Below are 22477 nucleotides of genomic sequence, written 5' to 3' on the forward strand. Positions count from 1 at the left end.
CATTGGGCCACCAAGTGAAAATTTGTGATACTGGGGTTAATTGCATCTGACAAGCTGTTTCTGTCACCTAGTGTTAATGCATAAAGTGACACAGTGAGTGAAAGATCTCAGCTTTTAATGGAACTTGCAGTTAGCACCCTTTGTTCTCGGTGAGGGAGAGTGCTATAGACTACAGATAGACCACAGCAGGTTTCACAGGTGTGCCTTGGGAAAAAAAGTGTCTTCTGCTTCATATTTATTAAACTCTGGAGAACTACAAGGTCTGGCTAACGAATTGCATGAGTAAAACTCAGTCTAAAGTGCTGATGGCCTGTGCTATTTAGAGCAGATGCTGTTACTACCGTGTTGCTAAAGCAGTTGTGTTTAAGCTGTTGCTTGCCTGCAGACTGAATTGTATGGACTCATTCATAAATATTACTTTAATGGCTTTAACAGTTTTATCCTATTTTTAAATTGCTGTTAGAGTACCAACACACAAATACCTTTTTAATGAAATGACTAATTTAGAATACCTTAATTAACTGTAATCTCATATACTTGTAAATGCGTTAGTTGTACTAGTAAATTCCTTGGGAAAGAATTGGAAAGCTTACTGAAGTAAATATAAATGTTTTATACATTCACATCAGAGATGCCTTGAATATCATCTGGTTTGTGCAAAGAGTTGCTTCTCAGTGGTCTTTCACATTGATTCATGCTTATGTAAAAATGACACCATTTTAGGCATGAAACTGTGTTTGTTGAGAATGGCACTCAGACTGTATTCTGCTTAAACTTCGTTTGGTTTGTGTAGAATTCTAGGGATAAATCAGTTGTGGAGTAGAAGGCTGAAGAACGTTGCATCTCATTCACCTTCAATAAAAAACAGATTCTGCCATCCAGTGGCTACCAGTCCCTTAAGCAAGAAGGGATTTCACTAGTTTGTCTGAAAAACTTTTGGTCTGTGGAATTCTTGACTGATGTTCATATGCCAGAGGGAAGAAAATTGTTTTCAGCTTTGAAACTAGGTAGTCTGTGCAAATGCCAAATTAAAAAAGCAAATCTTCTAGTACGTTTGTCAAACTGTGGACTTCTGTGCACACTGTTGAATTTCTGTCTGCTGTCCATTTTTTTTCTTACTGATTTTTAAGGGCAGAACTACTGGTTTTGGATTATGCATATGTATTTCCACTTGTTTGGAATAAAATGAAGTTTTGGGGAAGGATAACCTGTAATATTCTTTGAATCAAATGGGAAGTTGTTTTGAAGTCTTAAGATATCTTAAGAAACTTAAGATGTTCCTGCAGAGTCACCTGTCAAAGAACATTACGCATTGACTGTGTATTGTGATTGTGATTTGTCAGTGCCTGCATTTTTCTTTTGAGTTGCTTGAAAATTGATTACTGTGTTGAATGAAAGTCTAGATTCTGGTCAGAATACCATTATTTTAAAAAAAAAATACTTCTAGTTCTTAACCAGACTTTTAAGGTTTTATTTTTTATCAATCTTTATTCCACTCTTAATATTCATGTTTCAGTAGGCTTAGCATCTTTCCAGAAAACAAGCTGAGGTTCATTTTTCTAACGCGTTACACAGCTTTCTCTGGTGCCTTACCAAGTCAGCCTTAATCCATGGTGTTACTACTTTCCAACAGGAAAAAAGATAGGAAATTATTTTTATTTATCTAAATATTTGTTTATTTTTGATAACAGTTCCATGTCTTGGGGCTATAGTATATTTAATTTCTTCCAAATTTAGCATGTCTTACACTGCCCATTTAAAGATGAGGAGAAACTGGGGCAATATATTCCTACGGGCAGTAGTTTAAGAAAACACTTAAAGACATACTTTATTTAAGGTTATTAACAATCACACAGCTATAAGAAAACCTGTATGTGTAAAGCCAAACATTTTCAGCTGTGTGGCTGTGAAAAATTCCTGTTAGTCTTTTCTGAATATGCTTACACCAGACTTTATTTAGACAAGTATGTTTCTGCTTTTGTTTAAAAACTGCTTCTTTAAATAATATATATATTGTGTAGTGTAGTGTTTTGTTTGTTCAATTCTGTAATCACCGGTTGTGTTTGTGAGTTTCTGTCCATCGATCTTTTGTTATAAACACTGTAAGTATTGTTTATCGGTGTGAACTTTACAGTGTTTGTAATAGCTTCTAAACCCAATTAGATAGAATGGAAGGTAAAAGAGAAGATAGACCATTTTCAAAGACTTGTCAAGAAATCTCAAAATGGAGCGATAGGCAAATTAGAAACCTAAAATGACTAAGGAGGCCATAACAATGGTTGATTGAACCCCTAGGAAACCCATTAACACTTTCTAATAATCTCATTCATGGAGATTAAATTAATTTTGAAGACAATACACCACGTAAACATTAGGTATACAAAACTTGGTGCAAAACAAATAAGATTTCCCCCTGCACTTTTGCATGCAGAATAAACTGTGAAAGAATATTAATAGTGAAAACTGTTGTAATCCTGAAATTCAGCCACTTAAAAAATTGAAGAAACTTGATGAAAAGCACTGGAAGTACTTGCACTAGATCCATTTATTTTTTTCTTCACCAAAGACACTTAACAGTTTAGAACATATTTGAATATATATTTGAGACGTGTCAATCCTACAAATACAAATGCAATACATTATTTGAATGGAACTTGTTTTTTCAGTGTTGCACAAGAAGTTTCCAACCTGAAAGCTTTCCAAAGACAAAGGTACTGCTAAACTGAAAAGCACATTTTTCAGAAGGAAATAGTGTATTGATTACATAGTATTTTCATTGGCTTTTATATCAACGAATGTTGTTTTTCAATACATAAAGTCCTCTAGAATAAAACTACAGTTAGCCAGTCATTAGGTATGCCATTCCTCTACATTTAAGGGTAGAGCATTGTCATGTATTGTGAAAATGGTGTATTGCCCTAAATTTGTAATTTGCATTTCAGGCTCTCACATGAGGTTACTACGAAGAAGCTTCAGGAAAAATAATACTCAATGCTGTTTGTTGCAGAGTTAATTAAAATAGTTGATTTGAATAACCAAAGAAGCCCTCATTCCTGAGCTGGCATTACTTGGGTTAGTAATAAATTGAGTCCTGCTCAAATAATTTGCTTAGTATTGGAAAGAATTAGAAAGAATGTACTAGTATTGGAGAGGCTATTACCACAGAAAATGACTGTAAATTAACTGAAGCCCCCAGAATAATAGAATGGAGATCTTCAGAAGGTGCTTTCAGGACTGTTCTTTATATGAATTTGTACTGTTGTGGTTTCCTACAATTAAAAAAAAATTATAATCATCAAAAATATCAGTAAGATACTTTTCATGATTATTAGTAGAAGCAGTGCAGGTAATTAAATTTGTAGAAAGGAAATAATTCTGTGTTCTGCAATCTCTTTTAAGTGTCTGTGAAAAGTAAGAACAAGCAAGTTTATTAGAAGACTAATTTTATATTTAAGGGTCTGTTACTCAGTTGCAAAAGTTTCAGAATCTTCAAATACAGAAATTGTAACTTTCTACAGCAGTTCTTTCTTAGTGAAAATCTAATTTTTCAGAGAAACCAAGAGGAAAAAAGTATTTTCTACTTGATCATTTGTACTTTATAAGACTTAAACATGCATTAAACTATAATAACTATAATTGCCTGTATTAACTATATAATTTAATTTTTTAAAACCTTCACAAAGATTATTTGAGGCTACACATACAAGTTTTATGTTACTTTTGGAGGCTGCAGTTTGTTGGGAGCATTGTTGAAGAAAGATCTGAAAATTAACTGCAAGATGGAGATTAACTCTGAAGGAAAGAGAAGGCTGTTAGTGAAAATGTGTGTGCGTGTTTGCATAATTAAACTTTATTGTGCAAAATTAATCATAAATATTTTTTTTTAATCTTATGTTTCTTCAGCAGGTTCCTGTGTATTGCTGCTGCTTCTTCCATTAGAGTTGTAGTTTGTCGTCTTAGATTTAAAGATGCATATTCATCTAATCTGACTATTGCTGTTTTCCTGATGTTTACTTATTAGTAGGTCGTTATTTCACTGTGTATTAGTTTTGGTCACACTCGATTAAAAACAAATTAAATGCTGAAATAACATGTGGCTAAAGGTTTTGATTAATTTTAACAGATGTTATCCTGCTATATTTTGTTTTCCTTATGGATTTAGGGTTTGAGGGTTGGATGGGAGTGGTAGCCTCAGAATAAAAACCTTGGAATAACAAATATATTTAAACAGGTATCCTAAGTTTTTTTTTACCAGATGTCCTTTTTCTTATGATTAATATATTTATAGACACACACAAACACTCACACACATATATAGATCCAAAATATACGTGTTGTTTGTTTTAACAGATTGGACAACTTGCTTTCAAAGGCATGAAAAGACTAAACCGAATCCAGTCTATAGTTTTCGAAACTGCCTACAACACAAATGAGAACATGCTAATCTGTGCCCCCACTGGAGCTGGGAAGACTAACATTGCCATGCTGACAGTCCTTCATGAAATTCGCCAGCATGTCCAGCACGGTGTTATCAAAAAGGATGAGTTTAAGGTAGGAGTTTAATGAACCAAGTAACAGCTTTTCAGCTTGTAAGGTAAAACCCATTATATGTTATACATGGGATATGAAACCAGGAAGTTTTCAAGGGTATTACACTTTTCCAAGTCAAAGATAAGGCCAGTTTTGATTTACTTCATTATTGTTAAAGCTATTCTTATTTATGTTCTAAAAATCTTATTATGCGAGTAAAAAGCTATGAAAATGCATTTGGCTTTGATGCAGAACCAATTTTCAAAGTGATGAGGCTGTGTAAACAAAATCCATTGTCCTTTAAACAGCTGCACACTTATCCAACAAAGATAACTACTTTTCATATATCACTATTAAGATTTTTCACTGTAAGCGCCTGGTATCATATTTCACAATAAATTGTGATTTGCAATGGTTGCCATGAAACAAACAACATTGTGGGGTTTGCTCATTTATCAAGTGAATGTCCTTTTGGTGCAGATTGTGTATGTTGCTCCTATGAAGGCTTTGGCAGCTGAAATGACAAATTACTTCAGCAAGCGTCTGGAACCACTGGGCATTACTGTGAAAGAGTTGACTGGTGATATGCAACTGTCAAAAGGTGAAATTCTGCGAACACAGGTATGCTTAGTATTTTAAAATACTGTTCTGTGTGTTTATTCACACTTCTTCATAAGTACGCTGGTCTTTTCTTCAAACACCTTGTAAAAGTATTAGTAAAGCAGCTGATTATTACTGAGTCTGTAATTACACTGGTTATGTTCCAAAACGTGACTTTCAATTCAAAGTGATTAGAACACTAATACATCTGAAATATCTTAAGCAATGGGCTCATTAAGCTTTTTCGGTTTCTCTCATTTAGACTTACTGCGGTGCCCCACTTCCACGTAACCTTTGTATAAAATCTTCTCTGATTTCAAGCTTGAGAGCCTTAGTGGGTTGTGCCCCTACCCTTTCAGGATTATAAATCAGCTGTTGTGTGTATGTGTTTGCGAGAACCTAACATTCATAATTGTGGATCTGGCATTCTTTGATAATAGCCATCTTTGAAAAGTTGAAGGTCTGGACTGTAAATGGTAAATTCTACATAAATTTGAAGTGCCGTAACATTGTTGCAAATATGTCAAAATAATACTTGGCTTCTTTCTTATTAAAAAAAAAGTTAATAAAGCTGTAGGTTCCTGTTAATGGCTGATCTTTTCCTTTTTTAAAAACAAATGAGTATATGACATTGCTAGGTTAAACATTTGAACGTTCACAGAAATGAATAAAATTTGCTTTTTTAGCCTCATAAATAGTATTGTGTAGATGGAGACTTTTCTGTTTTAGCAGATACTTCTTGTCACATTTATTTCAGGCAAATGCTACTTGTGTCAGTGAAATATCATTTTCTCCCAAATATTGATACACTTTTATATCTATTCTTACATAAAATTCCATGTAATTACCCTTCCTCCTCCTGCCTGGTCCAAGAGACAGAATAAGAGTTGGTTGTATTGGCAATATGAACATTTATAAATGTAACTTATAGTAATTATTGATTCATATGAGTTACATTTTCCCAGTCCTAACTTTGCTGTATTTTACATTTTTTATGCTAAGACTAGAGAAGACTCCTCAGATGACAAGAAAAAAAAAATTTATATGTAAATAATAATAAAGAGGACCACTGCAATAATCTATAATGAAGTCCTGGATAACAATCTTCTTTATTAGAAGACATATATGCATACGTATTGATGCCTACAGTCACAGTGCTGTGGTAACCAATAAATAACAAACCAGTATCAATGAGTAAAAGCAATATCACTGGTACTTTATCAAAATTACTTTGTAACACCATCTGCCTAAAATTTGGTTTTACAAAATAAAAAACTTTTCAACAGGGACTTTTAATAATTGAAATTACTTACATACACCAAATTATCATTTAAAATTTCTTCCTGTCTTCACAATACTTTTCAGCTAGGACACGTAATCGAGTAGGTTAGAGTTTTAATAATGAGAGAGCACGTGTAATCACTGCCAAAACTGAAGTGATGGTGGAAAAGCCTGCTCTGAATGTAACTACAAAGTTTGATGAACAGAATGAAAATAGAATGGAAAAGTGCTATTTTCTCTTGCTCTCGTAGTTTGCAATGTAATTCATGAAATCTCACCTCATTACTAAAACTCTGCTTACATCCAGTAAAGAAGTAAGGAAAGAAAAAAATCTCCACAGAAATTTCAGGTATTATTAAAAGATGTGAATGGAAATAGTTTACAAATTTTACTACTCTAGTCATGGGAAATTATTAATATATGCAAAATATTAATTTAGAGCAACATAGTAACTTAAGTGTAGAAAGACTGTATGCTTCATCATGCTCTTCTATTTCAGTCCAAAATACCAGTAGTAGCACAATTCTTCTTTTTCTTTTGGGGAAGAGGCTAAAGTAGATTTATGTATAAAAATCAAGAATAGAGGTCAAGGGCAGGACCTAGGTAAATTTTTTTTCCTGCCATGGACTCATTTCATTGCTTTGAATTTATTTTTCTTATCTGAAACTTACTCATTTTCAGAGGATTTTTAGCTTCTTATGTACTTCATGGACAGAAACACTGATCTGAAGTGTAGTGTATTTGTAGTTGCTAAAGTTTGTGGGGGAGTGGAGGTGGAAGAAAAATGGTCTCCAGCAGAGGAAAAGTTTGGAAACCGTTATGTTATTCATGACCCAAAATTTATTTCCTAGGTTTTCAAATGAACTGTAATTAAAGCATTGATTAATTTCAGTTTTGCTTTTGCATCAATAATAGGTTTGCTTCTTTGCTCTTCAAAACATTGGAAAAGTTAAAAAGACATATATTAAGTCAGTTCATAAATACTGGGACTGTGAAATACTAGTTTTTTCTTTTATTTTGTTTGTTGTAGCTAGTCAGTCTTTCCTTATGATTAATCAGAACTGTAGGAGGTGCAGAGGAGAGAAAACACCAATCTGAGAGTTACCGATGGAGTTGCTGCTGCTGTTCTGGCAGACTCCAGAGCCCAGCAGTGGGCTTTGATATCAGAGCGCACAGAAAATGTGTAGCTGTACTATAAACTGAGGAAAGGGCACGCACTTGGGCTGGGTGTTGCTCGTTGCTCTTTGCATATATTGTTTCCTATGAAAACTCATGAGCTTTCTTTCATCAACTGTGCACTGAAACCACCTTGTCCAAGCGGGTTTCTTTCACTGGTTTTTACCCTATATTAAATTGATTCTTGCTTTAAAATTTTATTTGTCAGCTTCTCTAACGTATACATTTCTAAGCCAGGAGTACTCTGATATGTGTTTTTGCTTTATTTGTAATTTCAAAGTTGCTTTGCTAAGCATTACTCTGCTTTCTAGCCTTCACTAGTGTAATAGATGAAGTGCCTGTGTTTAGCAGTAAAGCAGTTTTTCCTGTAAGAATTAATGTTATAGCAGGTGGATGCACGCCGACAATTTAAATACGCAGGGACAGTACATATAGTATGGGAGATAAAAGGCAGGAGTAGGATCATCCACTGAAGCAGATGCACGCATTTAAGGTGGGATCACTGCTTCAGAAGATCTCAGGCGCTTCTAGGAATCTGAAGGCCTGATATAAATCTTCTGTGACAGTTGTCTTCTGCCTCTTTTCTGAGCAGTTACATTTTCACCATTTTCATCCTCAGATGAATCAGTCACAATGAAAGGTATAAAAATGAGGTGATTGTCAGGTATTAAAAGTAGCACTTCAGTGACAATCCTGGTAATTTTCTCCTTCCTTGCTATCCCGCCTGCTCCATCCTTCATACTTTGCCTGTGTGTGTTTAAATATGTGTATTTTCTAAGTCATTACATGCATCTGTTATGCTTATTCTGATGAGGAAATATTACTTTATCTGACAAATTGCTAACAATCTCACTTCTCAGGAATCCACCCTTAATGTAGTGGGATCTGCCTTTATTACTTCTTCTACAAATATTTTTAGAAGAGGAAAATGCTAGCCAAAAAAAAGTAATGAGTAATTTAAATTTTTATTCCTTTTATGATGGAATGAAATCTTTTAAATGTTTTTGAAAGATATGCCCATTAAAAAGACCTGTAGCACAATTTTTCAGCCATAACCTTGTGCTTTCCATGCTGTCATTTAATATTAATCCAGAAGGCATCCATGTCTCTTGCTGCTCCCTAATTTTATGGTATTCTACATCAGGTGATTTTACTTCCCTGTTATTCCATTCCATACCATACTTTGAGTATTCATTAACAGTACTATGGTTCCAATGTGTACTTCAGAAGCCAAGCTTTTCAAAAAGTTATTTCCAATTTTATGAATAATTAAATTGCCTTAAAAACAAAAATCAAAATAAGTGTTTTATTGACCTTCATCAGTCTTCTAACCTGCTCCCCACATCTTTGGCAGTGAAAGCCACAGCTACTACTTATTTAAGTTAAAGATACGGGTTGTGTGTTAAAACTGTAAGACACAATTTCCCTTCATGGTTTTGTGAAAAAGAGTAAGTGTAAATATTTAGCATGTTGCTTTAATGTTTCAGACAGAATAGATCCAGGGTCCACTACCAAATAATTTGTAGGTGAATAAGTGCTTCGCTGAACCCAGGAACAGAAGAAAATAAACTTGTTACAAAATAAGTAACACTAGGTATTGTACTAGTTCTTATAGACAGTTTGTCTTACATTATTGAAGCTTTTTTCATAGTCTAAAGATACATTAACTTTTCAATTTCTTTCCTCATTAAAAAACAGTCTAAGGAAGTTTATTTCCCTACAGTTGATATTTTTCTTATTGGCTCTATTCTAAGCATGTTTGTATTCTGACCTACTGTTACCTAAGCATGTTTGCATTCTGACATACTGTTATCTAGGAAACTCTGATACTTAGACATCACTTAAACCACAGTGATGATATTAAGCATACTTTAGCCATAACCTATTATTTGGTAAGTTGATTTTGGTATGTTAATGTTTAAATGGAAAATATGAATAAGTAGTAAATTTTGTATTTTGCTGGGTAGCATTCAAAATAACATGAAGCATTTTGTTTGAAGGCAATGGATTATTTGGGTGATTGTCCTTACGGGCTTTTTTGAATGTGCATATATATAGTTACTCAGTCTTTGCTTTATACAGCCTAGAAAATTGTATAGCACAACTTCAAAATCAGCTTGTGGGCTAGCAGATCAGCTATCGTTGACCTTGTGTTTCCAACAAATATAGTTATAATAGTTATCTTTTGAAATTTTGGAGAATACAACTGGGATTGGAGCAGTATAGATTTGTAATGTAATCACCAGTCTGAAGGCACTGCCCTGCACTGAGCACAGTGTGTTGTAAGCTGATGGAGTAGCATGATGGCTTCTGGCCTTAACAATTAGTAACTTTTAAAGGTAGTGGGCATCAAAAAATATGTAGGAGATAATTTCTTTTTAACGTTTTATACATACGTAGCGTGAAACGATATTAAGATCCTTAGCATACCACAGTGAAAATTTATCAAAATTTCTTCCACCTGTATAAACTTTAAAAATAATTTTTAAAAATCATCTTGTTAAATTATTTTATTTTCTTTTTTTAATTAAAGTTATTGTATTGTTCTATTGCATCTTCAGTTATTGTGAATATTCCTTGTCTTTAAACTAGTACCTCAGTAGTTTTGTATAGGATGTTTTACATTTCAATCCTTGTCAACAGCTAGCATCCTAATTCAAACAAGTACATATAAGTGAGACTGACATTTTAAAGTTGAAATAAATTTTCTATCATGTTTCTGCTTTATTTTGTGCCTCAGACCTGCACATATAAGCCAGACTTCTTTTATTGATCTTGTGTCTCTGGCTTCGCCTTGAAGACTGACAGACTGTCATGAGCCTTGCTCGCTACAGATATGTCTTGGTGTTAAGGCCAGATTATCAGTGCTTTCTGTGTTGCTAAATTTATGTAGTAGTTGAAAACAAATCTGATCAAATTTTGGAAGCAGGCTAATTTCCCCCCACCTATAAACCTCTATATATCTCTGTTCCTTCCTTCTCATATTCTTGGAGTTAAAGGGATTCAGAGAGCAGGAGAAAGAAATTCATTGTCTTTTAAATAAATATTATGGGAAAATGAATCAAACTGTTATTTGCGAATAGTCCTGATTCTGCCACTTCTGAACTATTGAATACTTTTTTTTGTAACTCTCTTGGAATATAGGTTTATTTTTTTCAATAGAAGATAAATATTTTGTTTTTTGTTACTGTTTCTATTGACCAAGATACTGATTATAGAGAAAGCAGGGTTACTAATTTAAAATATAATACTGGGTTTTCTGGACTGTTTACATAGTACTAAAATACTTTAAGGCCCACAAAAAAAAAATATTTATTTATGCATTTACTGAACTGCAAGGCTGTGCCTGTCAACGTGGGCCTGCCAGCCTTCACAGAAACAGACATTTCTAAAACTTTTAGGTTTCTGTAGGCCTCCTCATAGATCTGTCATTTTTTCTGCCACAGATTAGATAAAAATTAATTGCATGTCTGATCAGTGAAAAGATATTGGAAGCAAATTGTGTATCTGACCTCAGTCTGCTTTCAACCTAAAGTGCTTCTGAACATTTCTCCTGAATACAGATAGAAAGTGGGAAACCTAGAACAGAATTCACCCATTTAAAAAAAAAACAAACAAACAAACAACAAACTGCCTTCTTCATAAACTTTTGTAATTTCACAACTCTGAAAAATTCCAAGCCAAATTCAAAGCTTAAATTTGTTTGCTGTAGTGTTGTGCGTCAATGAAATATGCAGAGGCAGGAAGAGACTTTTTATCCATACAGCTCAACTTAAACAAAAAAAAGAGGATGGTGGTGAAGAAAGTCTTGCTAAACCTGACTTGGCTTGTCAGTTAGAAAATGGGCAGCTAGCTGTCATATTTGTTCTCTGCTCATTAGCCTGTGTAAGCTAAAACCACGTTGCTTTCAGAGTTGATTCTTAATGTTTCCCACAGTTTATATAAAAACTATCTTAACATTCCTTCATAAACTATCTTAACATTCCTTCATAAACTATCTTAGCGATCCTTCAAAGCTTTAGATTTGAGAAGTGATATCACTTTCATTTGCTAACTGGTGAACACGTTGAGCTGCTTAAAAACGCGAATGATTTCCAAGACCTCAATTAAGGAAAAAAAACAAACCACAAATAACTACACAGAGTGTCTTTTCATCACCTTAGAAGCACATTGTGCTCGTTTTTGGCATGTCCGTGGCCAGGTGTTGGCAGGGGGGCTGCAGGTGCAGACGGGGCCCGTTCCAGCCAGCTCCAACAGGCCCACGCCAGGCCCACGCAGGGCACGGCTGAGCCCCTCGGCTTGGCTGGTGGTGCCTCTGCAAGGGTGTATTTAAGAAAGGGCAAACCCGCTGTGCAGTAGTTGAGAGAGAGAGAGGGTATTACTGAGGAAAAAAAGTGTGTAAAGCAGCCCTGCAGACACCCAGGTCAGTGCAGAAGGAGGGGCGGGAGGTGCTCCAGGCGCGGGAGCAGAGATTCCCCTGCAGCCCGTGGAAGAGGCCTCGGTGGAGCTGATGCTCCCAGCGCGGCCCTGGGAGGACCCCCCAGCGCAGCGGGTGGTGCATGCCTCAAAGGAAGCTGTGGCCTGTGGGAAGGACCCATGTCGGGGCAGTTGTGAAGGAGTGTCTTGTGGCAGGGACCCCGCGTTTGAGCCGGGGAAAAGCGTGAGGAACAGCAGAGACAAAGGGTTATGGACTCGTTGCAACCCCCGTCCCTCGGGACGTAGAATAGTTGGGAGCAAAGCAATGAAGTTGAGCCTGGGAAGAAGGGGAACTAGGAGTAAGGGGGTTTTAGGTTTTGTCCTTGTTTCCTCGCTATTGTACTCTAAATTTGCAATACATCAGTTTTCCCCAAGTAAGTCTGTTTTGCCTGTGACAGTAATTGGTAAATGACCTCCCAGTCTTCATCTCAACCCGTGAGCTTTTCCATCTTTCTCCCCCTCTCCAGATGAGGAGTTGAAGTGAGAGAGTGTCTGGGTGGGCATCTGGCAGCCGCCAAGGTCAACGTACCACAGCTATTTTTTGTTCTGGATTTTTTTTTAAATACAGTTACTGCTTTCACTGAAATTTTACTTTTGGTATTTTAAATCCAAGAGAAATGTTTTGTTAGCTTATTGCATTTTTTATTACGTAGTTTGTTGATGGTTTTTTAACTTTAGCTAGCTATTTATACTGGAAATAAGAGTAGTTTGGAACAACAGGGTGATTCTTGTCGAAGAACACGAGTAATGCAACAGTACCGATAGTGTGTTTGAAAACACCAGTGTTGCAAATGAAAAGAGCATTTGTGTAAGATGCATTTGCATTGGCAAATACATTTGTCTGATTACTGAACAGAATGCTTTTCTTGAGGAGAGGAAATAGCCTGAAGGACTGAATGTAGTTTGACATCTTGAAGATTAGCTGATTAATTGTACTTGTGATGGCAAGGCAGAAGTGAGAAGTGAAGCAGAGACCACAGAGCTGAATAGGGCAAACAGTTCTGAGAATGGCAAACGGCATCAGGACCTTTGAGTAATATGAATGATCACTCTGATAGATTCTGTCAGCTGATAGACTCTGATATTAAGTCATGAAGGCTTTATTCCCTATTGGAATCTGATACTAATAAAATGGAATAATGCTTTTTTCTTAAGTTCTTATCTGCAATATAAAACTAATCAAGTCTGAAACTATTTGAAGGCAAAGAGGGCTATAAACTTGAGATGCCTTCTGTTTCATCTACAGCTTTCTTTTTCTGATACACTATTTCTCATTTCCTGCTCTTTAATAAGGTGTAGAGATGCTTCTAGGTAAAAGCAAACAATGAACTTGACTCCTGCGCTACTTTTCTTTCCCTATGGAAATAAATAAATTTTGTTAATTTTTAGTGCATTATATTCTATCATATTCTGCTATATGTGCTTCCCATTTCATGCATATGCAAAGCCCATTGTTAAAAACTGAATATGCATATAGAGTAATTTATCTTATACATATACTAAGTACATGAGATAGTGATTCTTTACAGTAGTTACCCATTTACATACTAATTTTAAATAAACATTACCCACCCATTGCATGCACTTTCATGTTTATGTGAAACCAGAAATTAGAACATCTTTACATTAGGAAAAGGGAATGAGAGAGTATTTGAAATCAAATGGGGGGTTTTCTGCACTCAGGAATTGGCAAAAAAATTAATGATGACAGAATTACCACTACACCATGTTAGACATAAAGGGTTTCTTTTTGCCTGCCAGACCTATCAAACTCTGAAGCCATGTAAGTAGATTGAATCGTGATAAATACCATAAATCTATGTAAGCAGTACTTTCAATGTCCAGTTCTTCTAATAAAAAGGATTTTTGTATGATAGAAAAATCTTGAAAAGCAGGATTTCGTGGTGTGAATTTATTTTTTACCACTTCTTTTGTTGACATTCTCTCTGTCCATTTCATAGGTTTTGTTAGGAATTAATGAGTTCTGTAGAGGTGGTCTTTCAGGGAGCAGTTACAAAGAAACACTGCTAACTATTGCTGCTATGAAATGTTATTAACTAATGTGCTAAAAAGACCTCCTAGCCTGGCTTAATACAGGTGAACATACTGGAAACTGACTACTGAATCTGTATATGAAAAACGTAGTAAAACAAATACATGGCTAAGAATTTGACAGATGTATATGATCAGCACAGGCAAAAATAATTTACTAGTTCACGTTTCAGTTACCCCCAAACCAGAGAAGAATTTAAAAGACTCCATGATTTTGTAGGCTTTGAAGCATGCCCTTAATTGCAAGTAGGTTGGCCTTTTGGTTGCATGTATAATGATGTCTGAAATTACATTACATTGTGAAATTAAAACATGGAAAAGTACTGCATTTCTTATTCCTCCTAAAGCTTTATTTTCCACAAATATGTTTCTGTTTCTAACTGTGTTGAAAGTAGCCTTCAAAATTTCTTGATTAGTAAGGTATCTATCAAACAGAATCTATAGGAACTTTATTTCTCACTTTCCTTTCTGGAGCGCAGGGATGTCATCTTACCATGCACATCGCCATACTCACACAAAAGTGTTTCAATAAATGACCAAGAAGTATGATTTTTTTTTAATTCAGAATAGTAACAGCTCTTCTTCCTTAATAGCAACTCTCAGACTATAGTATTGTATTGCATTTTAACAGAAATTAAACATAGGAGAACAGTTTTTTTTTTTAAATTCACATTTTCAATTGTTACCCCATTCATGTTACAATACCATTTTGTGAAAACTATATGAAGTGCTTACTGAAAAATTACATAGAATATGCAATCTAAAGTGCCTTTGAAGCAACACAGTACTATTTTATTTTCCTATCTCTTGGTGTTTTATCACTGTCTAATCTCTTTCTCCTTCTCCAGTATATTTTGTCCTGTGTGCACTTACTCTGATATTAGTTTTCTGTAAGTGGCACTCATCTCCAATTACATGACACTTGTTTTTAACTTGCACTTGTTGAAAACACCTGTATTACTGCTGACTTCAGATGCCAGTCTGTTTCCTTCCATGAGTGGGGTGGTTCTTTGCTCGAGAAAATTAGGATGCATTGGATGCAGTAAAATCTGCAGATACTTTTTTGGTATGAGAGATAAACTGTCATGAAATGGCCATCAGAAGTGATCCAGAGATTACAAAGCTCACAGATACAGAAAAGCCCTCCTTTTTCCAAGTTGTTAATTTCAAAAGAAGAGTTGAACCTGGTTAATATTCCTTCTTCCAGTATGCCTGGAATGAGAAGTAATTCTGAATTCTATGTACAGACATGGCTTCAGGAGCAGAATATCCTCTTTTGATCAGCATTTGGACTGGGAGTATAATGTATCTAGAAGACATCAAAATATAATACAAAAAAGGAAGAGGAAGGGGCGTGCCTCCGTCTTTCTGAGAAAACTTCCAGAGCATTTCTCAGTAGTACAACCTTGAAAGAAAAAGTATTTCTTCAGAATTTTCAGTTATGCACTATTTAAAATGAGAGTGTTTCTTCCTTTAAATGAGGTAAAAACCTTACCTTTCAAATGAAAGAAATATACTAAAATCTTCAGAACAGAAACGGTTGCTAAACTATATGGCTGAGTCAAGAAAGACCACAGTCTCTTTATACAGTAGGATTTCTGTATCTCAAAGTTATCTCCATTTCACAGTGTCATCTCCAAAAGGATTTCCTTCATTTCAGAAGTCTTCACAGTCTGAAAAATAAAATCTTGCTCCCTGCTTCATTGTCCATGCTATCTTTAGGGCAAATCATGTTTAAAAAAACACGATCCAGGATCTCTTTTAAGGCAGTGAAGCTTGATGGGACTTCACAGACTGTTACATGTCTTTTTCTGTCTTACTTCTTGAACTTTTTTTTCTATAAATCTTGTGTATTTCTAATTAGTGTTTAGTTCTGAAAGGAAGACTACAAAAATAAAATCAGAAGGGATGTGTCTTTGTACACATGCAAATACCTACTGTATTGTGTTTAAGGATTTGAAGTACTGTTTTTTCAGGTTCTGATCTTGTCAGTCTCTTCACCAGTAGCAGTGTACACTCCCAGTTGATAGCAGTCTGGTGACCAGTAACACCCAGGTCCTCAGCTGGGCTGAATTCATTCTCCTCGGCTTTTGGAAAGAGAAAGTGGAATCCTGAAAACATTTTGATGGATGAGCAAAAGGACAAAAAGCTACTCATTTTTCTAAGAGTATCCTCTTCATGGATCCAAAATAGGGAATTAGAGAGTAAAAATAGGGGAAATGAAGACATAATCTGGATTAGGTGAACCTGAGTTGACTAGAATCTGAAACTGGAGAAAATACTTGGAACCCTCTCCTTTCCAAGTTGGGTGCATTTCTGTAATCACTACACCCATCCAGTTCACCTCAGGAACACGTTTTCAATTTGTTAGCATTGTAGTGTAGTGCTATTTCTTGACCCTTTAAAGACAAGGAAGGAGTTTTTCCATGTGTGCAGTTTTTATGAAGTATATGGTTTTTCCACAGCTTGCTTCCTTCCTTACACCAACTTGGGGAAATAGTAAAGCAGGTGAAAAAAAATACATTAACCAGCAGAGAGGAAACTTGGGGCCTATAATGTTAATTCTTTGACTGAATTTTTTAACCCTTAGAAGTAAAGGCAGTAAGATCTGTGGCTTTACCTCTAGGACTCCTGGTTGTTTCTGATGATGAAAATGAGTAAGGGACAAATGAAGTTTTGCTTGTATAAGAGATTTCTGGATAACGTTTCAGTGGGTTCAGTTAATAAGCTTGTTGCTTAGTTGAATTGTTGTCTGCATTCTTTCTGTTGTTTTTGTTGCTGGGACAATTACATTGCTTTTCAGGCTGATGTTATCGATTTGTGCCTTCACATTGTACTTCCTTTTTTTGGCATCAGTCTTCCAATACCCTAGTGGGATTGTTGGAAGCCCTTCTGATTTACTGCTCTTCCATTAATATATGTGCCTATGACAGCTAAGATTTTGCCAGGGGGGGGGGGAGAAATACTTAAATATCATCAAACAGTAGCAGTTTGAATAAAAAACAGTAGTTCTTTATAAGGAACTGGAGTTGCTGCCTGTGACCTAAATTAATTTCTAGATTTATGACAGAATCCATTCTGATTTTACTAAAATCAGGCTTCCATTCTTCAGAAATTAAAATTGCTACTCTAAGGCATTCATTTACATTTTATTTGAAATTTATTTTTAAAATAGACAGCTGTGGTGGTTTATTATACTATGTGGCTGCTTACTTGCTGGTATTGCATAATCTGTAGAATTTTAGTACAGCCTTTATGTTTAATTATCAAATGCCACATACTCTGATAAAATGTGTAATTGACTGACATCCTTTGGTATGACTCTCCTAACTAGAATCTCTATTTAGTTTGGGTTAGAAGTGGGGAGTTAATTTTGTTTTAGCAGTAAAATCTAGTTGAAATGATGCTAGATAAAAGTACAGTAATTTTGACCAACAGGAAAATATGTGTTCTACCTGTTCTGTAGTTAAATTATATAGTTTGGGTTTTTTTTTTCAATTGCATTCTTGGTTGTGTGTTTCCTTTCATTGGAAGTAATTATGATCGTGCCTGACTTAGCTCCATTTCCTACAAGTTTTCTAAACTGTTTTGAAACCAAAGTTCTGGTGTTTTTATCTTTCCCACCCCTTTTTTTTTTAAAAAAAAAATGAATTTATGTAACTTGGTATTGTACTTCAGCACTTATAAGAAAATATACAAATATTCAATTTGGATGAAGAGCCCTTGCTATAAGTATATGCTCTTTTTTTATTTTTTCCCCTCCAGTGTGCACATTTTTTCATTTGCTTTAAGCTTTAACAGAATAAATTCAGTTTTAATATATCTGTACTTGAAGCACTTGCATTAATCACTGTCTCTGCAGGGTTTGATATTACATTGGAACTTTAAAAGTACTAGTGTACAAATATAAGAAAAATAATTGTGTTTTGGATACACCATTGATCCAGTCTGCAACTGAATATATCTAGAGGAATGCTGTTGCTCTTTGGTTGTATGGCTAAGACCAACAGTGTCACCTGCAGGTGAATCAAGTAGATTTCTTACATTTTCAAGTGGAAATTTCAGACACACAAGTTACTTATTGAAAATGGGAAGGTCTGGCTTAATAAGTTTACAGTGAATATCTTAAATCAATTTTGCTGCTTATTCTTGTTATGAAATTAACTGAAAATACATCATTCAAAATATTTTTTTAAAGTGCTTGCTAAAAATTTTTTTAAATCATTTTTTAATGTGTATAAAAGATGTTTCTTGGGAATATTCTGCCCATTTGCTATTTAAAATCAAATTACACTGAAAATGTGTGTGGTTAATGACATTAAAATTTGTTCACTGTGTATGTTTTTATAGAGGTGAAAATTCATTGTTTATCGATGATTCATCTCAGTTCATTGTGGTAGAATATTGCAGAAGTGAATGTGAAGTAAAAAGTCGAAATTATTGCATTTGGATTAAAAAAAAACAAATTAATAAACACGTTTAATTTTTAAAAGATGGTTCTTAGATTATTGCATCTGTTACTTCAATACAACAGATACTAGTGATGCCAGCGTTTTTATGAAAGTAGAATAGCATACCAATCTAATTCATGTTAAGAGAGAGGACTGCTGTTCTTCAGTTATTTTTTGAGGCTTCAGCATCTTTCTTTCCCTGTTGCCAGGTTTGTGATTAAATAAACAAAATTTAAAACACACTTATTTCTTCACTTCGCGTGACTGGGACTGGCTGAATCAAATTCTGCCTTGACCTTTACATGAAGGATTTTTAGTTGTATTATTACAATGATGCAGTCATCCAGTGGCTAATGAATCCCATGCGAGTTGCAAAGTACTTGTAATCTTTTAAACTACATTGTGAATACTAGTGGCGTTGCCAGAGAGGGTGCTGTGCAATACAGATGCATGATTGTGGGATGAAGCAAGCCTGGTTGGAGCTGCCAGGTTGCTCTCCCATTTCTGCCGTAGGGTGCTGAAGCTCCCATGGGGAAGCTGCCTCTGAGCCTTCTATTCCTTTTACATCACTCAGGCGGGAGATAGATATATAGATATAGATAGATAGATAGATAGATAGATAGATAGATAGATAGATAGATAGATAGATAGATAGATAGATAGATAGATAGATAGATAGATAGATAGATAGATAGATAGATAGATAGATAGATAGATAGATATACACACATAAGTATATACCAGTCTTGTGGGTTCTGAGCATAGAAAGATTTGGATAGCTTTGTGTAGACTATCATGTGTTGGCTAGTCAGCTGTAGTGTTTGGAGACCTCAGTGGTAAGTGGTTACCTTACATAAGATTCAGCAGGTCTTCACAGACACCAGTTTTGGTTTGTGCTGGTTTTAGAGTGGTTTTGCCACTTAAGAAAATACTTCAGTCAATGGCATCCAAAACAAAATGTTACTTCTCCATGTCAAAGGCATAGGGCTAAGCACAAGATTTCTTTGCTGCTCCTTCCACCTATTTGATCTTGCTTTACTGTGTTTCAGACAGTCCATCTTATTTAGCTGAATACTTGCCAAGTTGTGTTCACTGCTATGTCTCTTAAAACAGATGTTACACTGATTTGGTAACCTTTGTATTGGGGCAGGGGGGAGAGAGGAGAGTTCCTAGTGTAGTAGAAAGTTTCAAAGACTTAATTCAGTTGTGTGCTAATATGCAAATATTGTAGAACCAGTATTATAGCTGTAATAAGTTCAGTTAGCTTAATGCGCTTATATCATGCAGCATGATTCTTGAGTTTTAATCTTTTATGCAGAAGTTTGAGTCTTCACTTAATGCACTTCAGAAAGCATTGTGTGTCAGGGTTTTATATGTAGGATTATTAAACAAAGTGGTCTGGTGTTGAAAACTGATCAGATGGCATATTACTGCAGTATTTCCACACTTCTTTTTAAATCACGTAATGAGGATATGATACTAATGAGTTCAGTAAGCTACTTCCATATTTTTTAATCTAGATGGAAAACTCAACAGGCTTTATGACTTCAGGAGTCTTTAGTCATCCTGTAACTTGTTATTCCTAGTTGATGCTTCCAAGCTCATGGGTGGTTTATCCTGATGAGCAGGAAGTCAGTCAAGTCAGGAAGGCAGGAGGCCTGCAGGATGAAAAGCAAACATAAAAAGGAAGTATCAAGAGGTGGGTGCAGGAACAGGTGACCTGGAAGGATTGTAGTTGCTCTTTGAGCACGAAGGGACAGGGTTAGGTTAGCCAAAGGCCAGGAGTGTATGTGAAGGGCAACATGAAACTTCTATGGGTTTATAGCAAAAGGAAGACTGGGAAAAGCCACTGCTAAATGGGCAGTGGGCTTGATGACAAAGGACATGTAAAAGACTGAGGTACTTAATGCCTTCTTTGCTTCAGCCTTTGTTGTTCGGACTGGCTTTCAGCAATCCCAGGCCCCTGCGACAAATGGGAAAGTCCAAAGAAGGAAAACTTAACACTTGGTGGAAGAAAGTCAGGTTAGAGAACATGCAGTCCAACTGAGCATAATACAACTCAATACAAGTCCTGAGGGAGCTGGTCAAAGTCATCATGAGGTCATTCTCGATTACCTTTGAAAAGTCATGGTGATCCTCTGTCATGGGACAGATTGCACCCTCAGCAAGTTATCAGGTGGTACAAAACTGGGATGAGTGGTTAACAGATCGGGTGGTTGTACGGTCATTCAGAGGGACCTTGACAGGCTGGAGAAATGGGCCAACAGAGATCTTGTGAAGTTCCAGGGTTAAATGCCGTGCCCTGCACAGGTGTGGTGGAGTAATCGCCTGCACCAGTCCAGGCTGGGGGCCGATCAACTGGAAAGCAGCTTCCCATAAAAGATATGGATGCTCTGGTGGAAAACAAATTGAACATGAGCCATCCATGTCCACTTCAGTCTGGGCTGCGTTCAGGAGAGTGTTGCCAGCAGTTCAAAGGAGGCGATCCTTCCCCTCTGCTCAGCCCTGGTGAGACACGTCGGGGTGCTGGGTCCAGTTCTGGGCTCCCTGTTGGGAGAGAAACGGGGACATACTAGAGCAAGTCTGGCAGAGAGCCATGAAGGTGCTTAAGGGATAGGCATATCTGACACCGGAGGTGAGGCAAAGCAAGCTGGGGTCATTCAGCCTGGGTATGAGAAGGCTGATAGATGTGACCAGTGTGTGTGAGTATGCTGTGCCAGACCTCAGCAGTGTCCAGTGAGAGGGCAAGAGTCAATGGACACAAACTGCAATAAAGGAAATTCTCAGTGAACATAAGATTTTTTTTTTTTTTTTTTCCTGTGAGGATGGTCAGACACTGGAAGTTTGTCTAGAGAAGTTGTGTAGTCTTCACCTTAGAGATACTCAAAACCTGACTAGACATGGTGTTGAGCAGACTCCTCTAGGTGGGTTGGACTGGCAAATCTCCAAAGGTGCCTCCCAACCTTATCCATTCCGTGATTCTGTGAAAATCAAGATTAGTCTATTTTGATGGAACTGCCTATGTGATACTTACTGCATGTATCAGTAAAAGATGAGTGAGGAACCATTTTACACCATTTTGCCTGTTGCACTGTTCCTGTATAACAATTAAAGATGCCGTTTTGTCAAAAAAATTTCAGATTTTCTTTTCCAGTGATGGAATGCTAATAAGCAGTAGTTTTTCCTATTTTCATACGTAAAGATAAGACTAAAAATCCTTAAAATACATTGTCTGAATGTTAAATTCTGAAGTACAATGAGAATGCCTCAACTGAAGTTGTTAAATTAATAGCAAAGAATCTGAAATTGAAGTACTTCATGGTATGAACTAACTGCTCATCTGCGTGTAATAATTAATTTAGTAAAAACACCAAATAAAATATTATTATAGGGGTTTGTCTCTGAGGCTATTTTTGTCACTGGGGATGTAATCTTCAGTAAAACTTGTAGGAATGTAATTTGCAACAGTGTCTGTTATCATTAATATTTTATCTATTAAGAACTTTGAAGAATGATTTACTTTTGTTGGTTTTAATGGTCTTTTATAGCTAAAAAGGTTGTGTGCAAGAGCAATCCACGTGTCTATAAAATTACCGAGTAACTGTTTTGCACTTCCAAATACTTTTTTAAGCAGAGTAAATTTTACAGGATAAAAAAGCAGTCTTTTATAGTTAATGCAAATGATGCATTAAGTTAGACCCTTCTCCCAGAGTACAATTTAAAGGTACTCAGAAGTCCAATTATCTTTGATTTAGATGTAAAAATTGTAGAATAACAGCTGTGCCTGCTGAGTGAACATTCTTCTGCAAAAAGATAGCTTATTTGAGTAGAATTGAGGACAGGTTGCTCAGGGAATGTTTGCCTCTTTTGGCTCTTTTTCAAATTTAACTACTTCTGGTCAGTTGAAAATG

General features: G+C 35.8%; 2 protein-coding genes across 2 annotated transcripts in view; both read left to right on the forward strand.

Annotated features, from left to right (window-relative positions):
• LOC116959307 (activating signal cointegrator 1 complex subunit 3-like) overlaps nt 1-2985 on the forward strand; it is a 160482-nt gene extending 157497 nt beyond the window's left edge. Inside the window, exon 15 of the mRNA XM_042803432.1 lies at nt 2943-2985. Coding sequence (XP_042659366.1) covers nt 2943-2985 — 43 coding nt within the window. The remainder of the gene's footprint in view (nt 1-2942) is intronic.
• Nucleotides 2986-3168: 183 nt separating this feature from the next.
• LOC104357136 (activating signal cointegrator 1 complex subunit 3) overlaps nt 3169-22477 on the forward strand; it is a 209731-nt gene continuing 190422 nt past the window's right edge. The window contains exons 1-3 of the mRNA XM_042803433.1: nt 3169-3174; nt 4351-4551; nt 5011-5151. Of these exons, the coding sequence (XP_042659367.1) occupies nt 3169-3174; nt 4351-4551; nt 5011-5151 (348 nt within the window). The remainder of the gene's footprint in view (nt 3175-4350; nt 4552-5010; nt 5152-22477) is intronic.

The sequence above is a fragment of the Tyto alba genome, unplaced genomic scaffold (genome assembly GCF_018691265.1).
Source record: "Tyto alba isolate M040663 unplaced genomic scaffold, T.alba_DEE_v4.0 Super-Scaffold_40, whole genome shotgun sequence".
Lineage (NCBI taxonomy): Eukaryota > Metazoa > Chordata > Aves > Strigiformes > Tytonidae > Tyto > Tyto alba.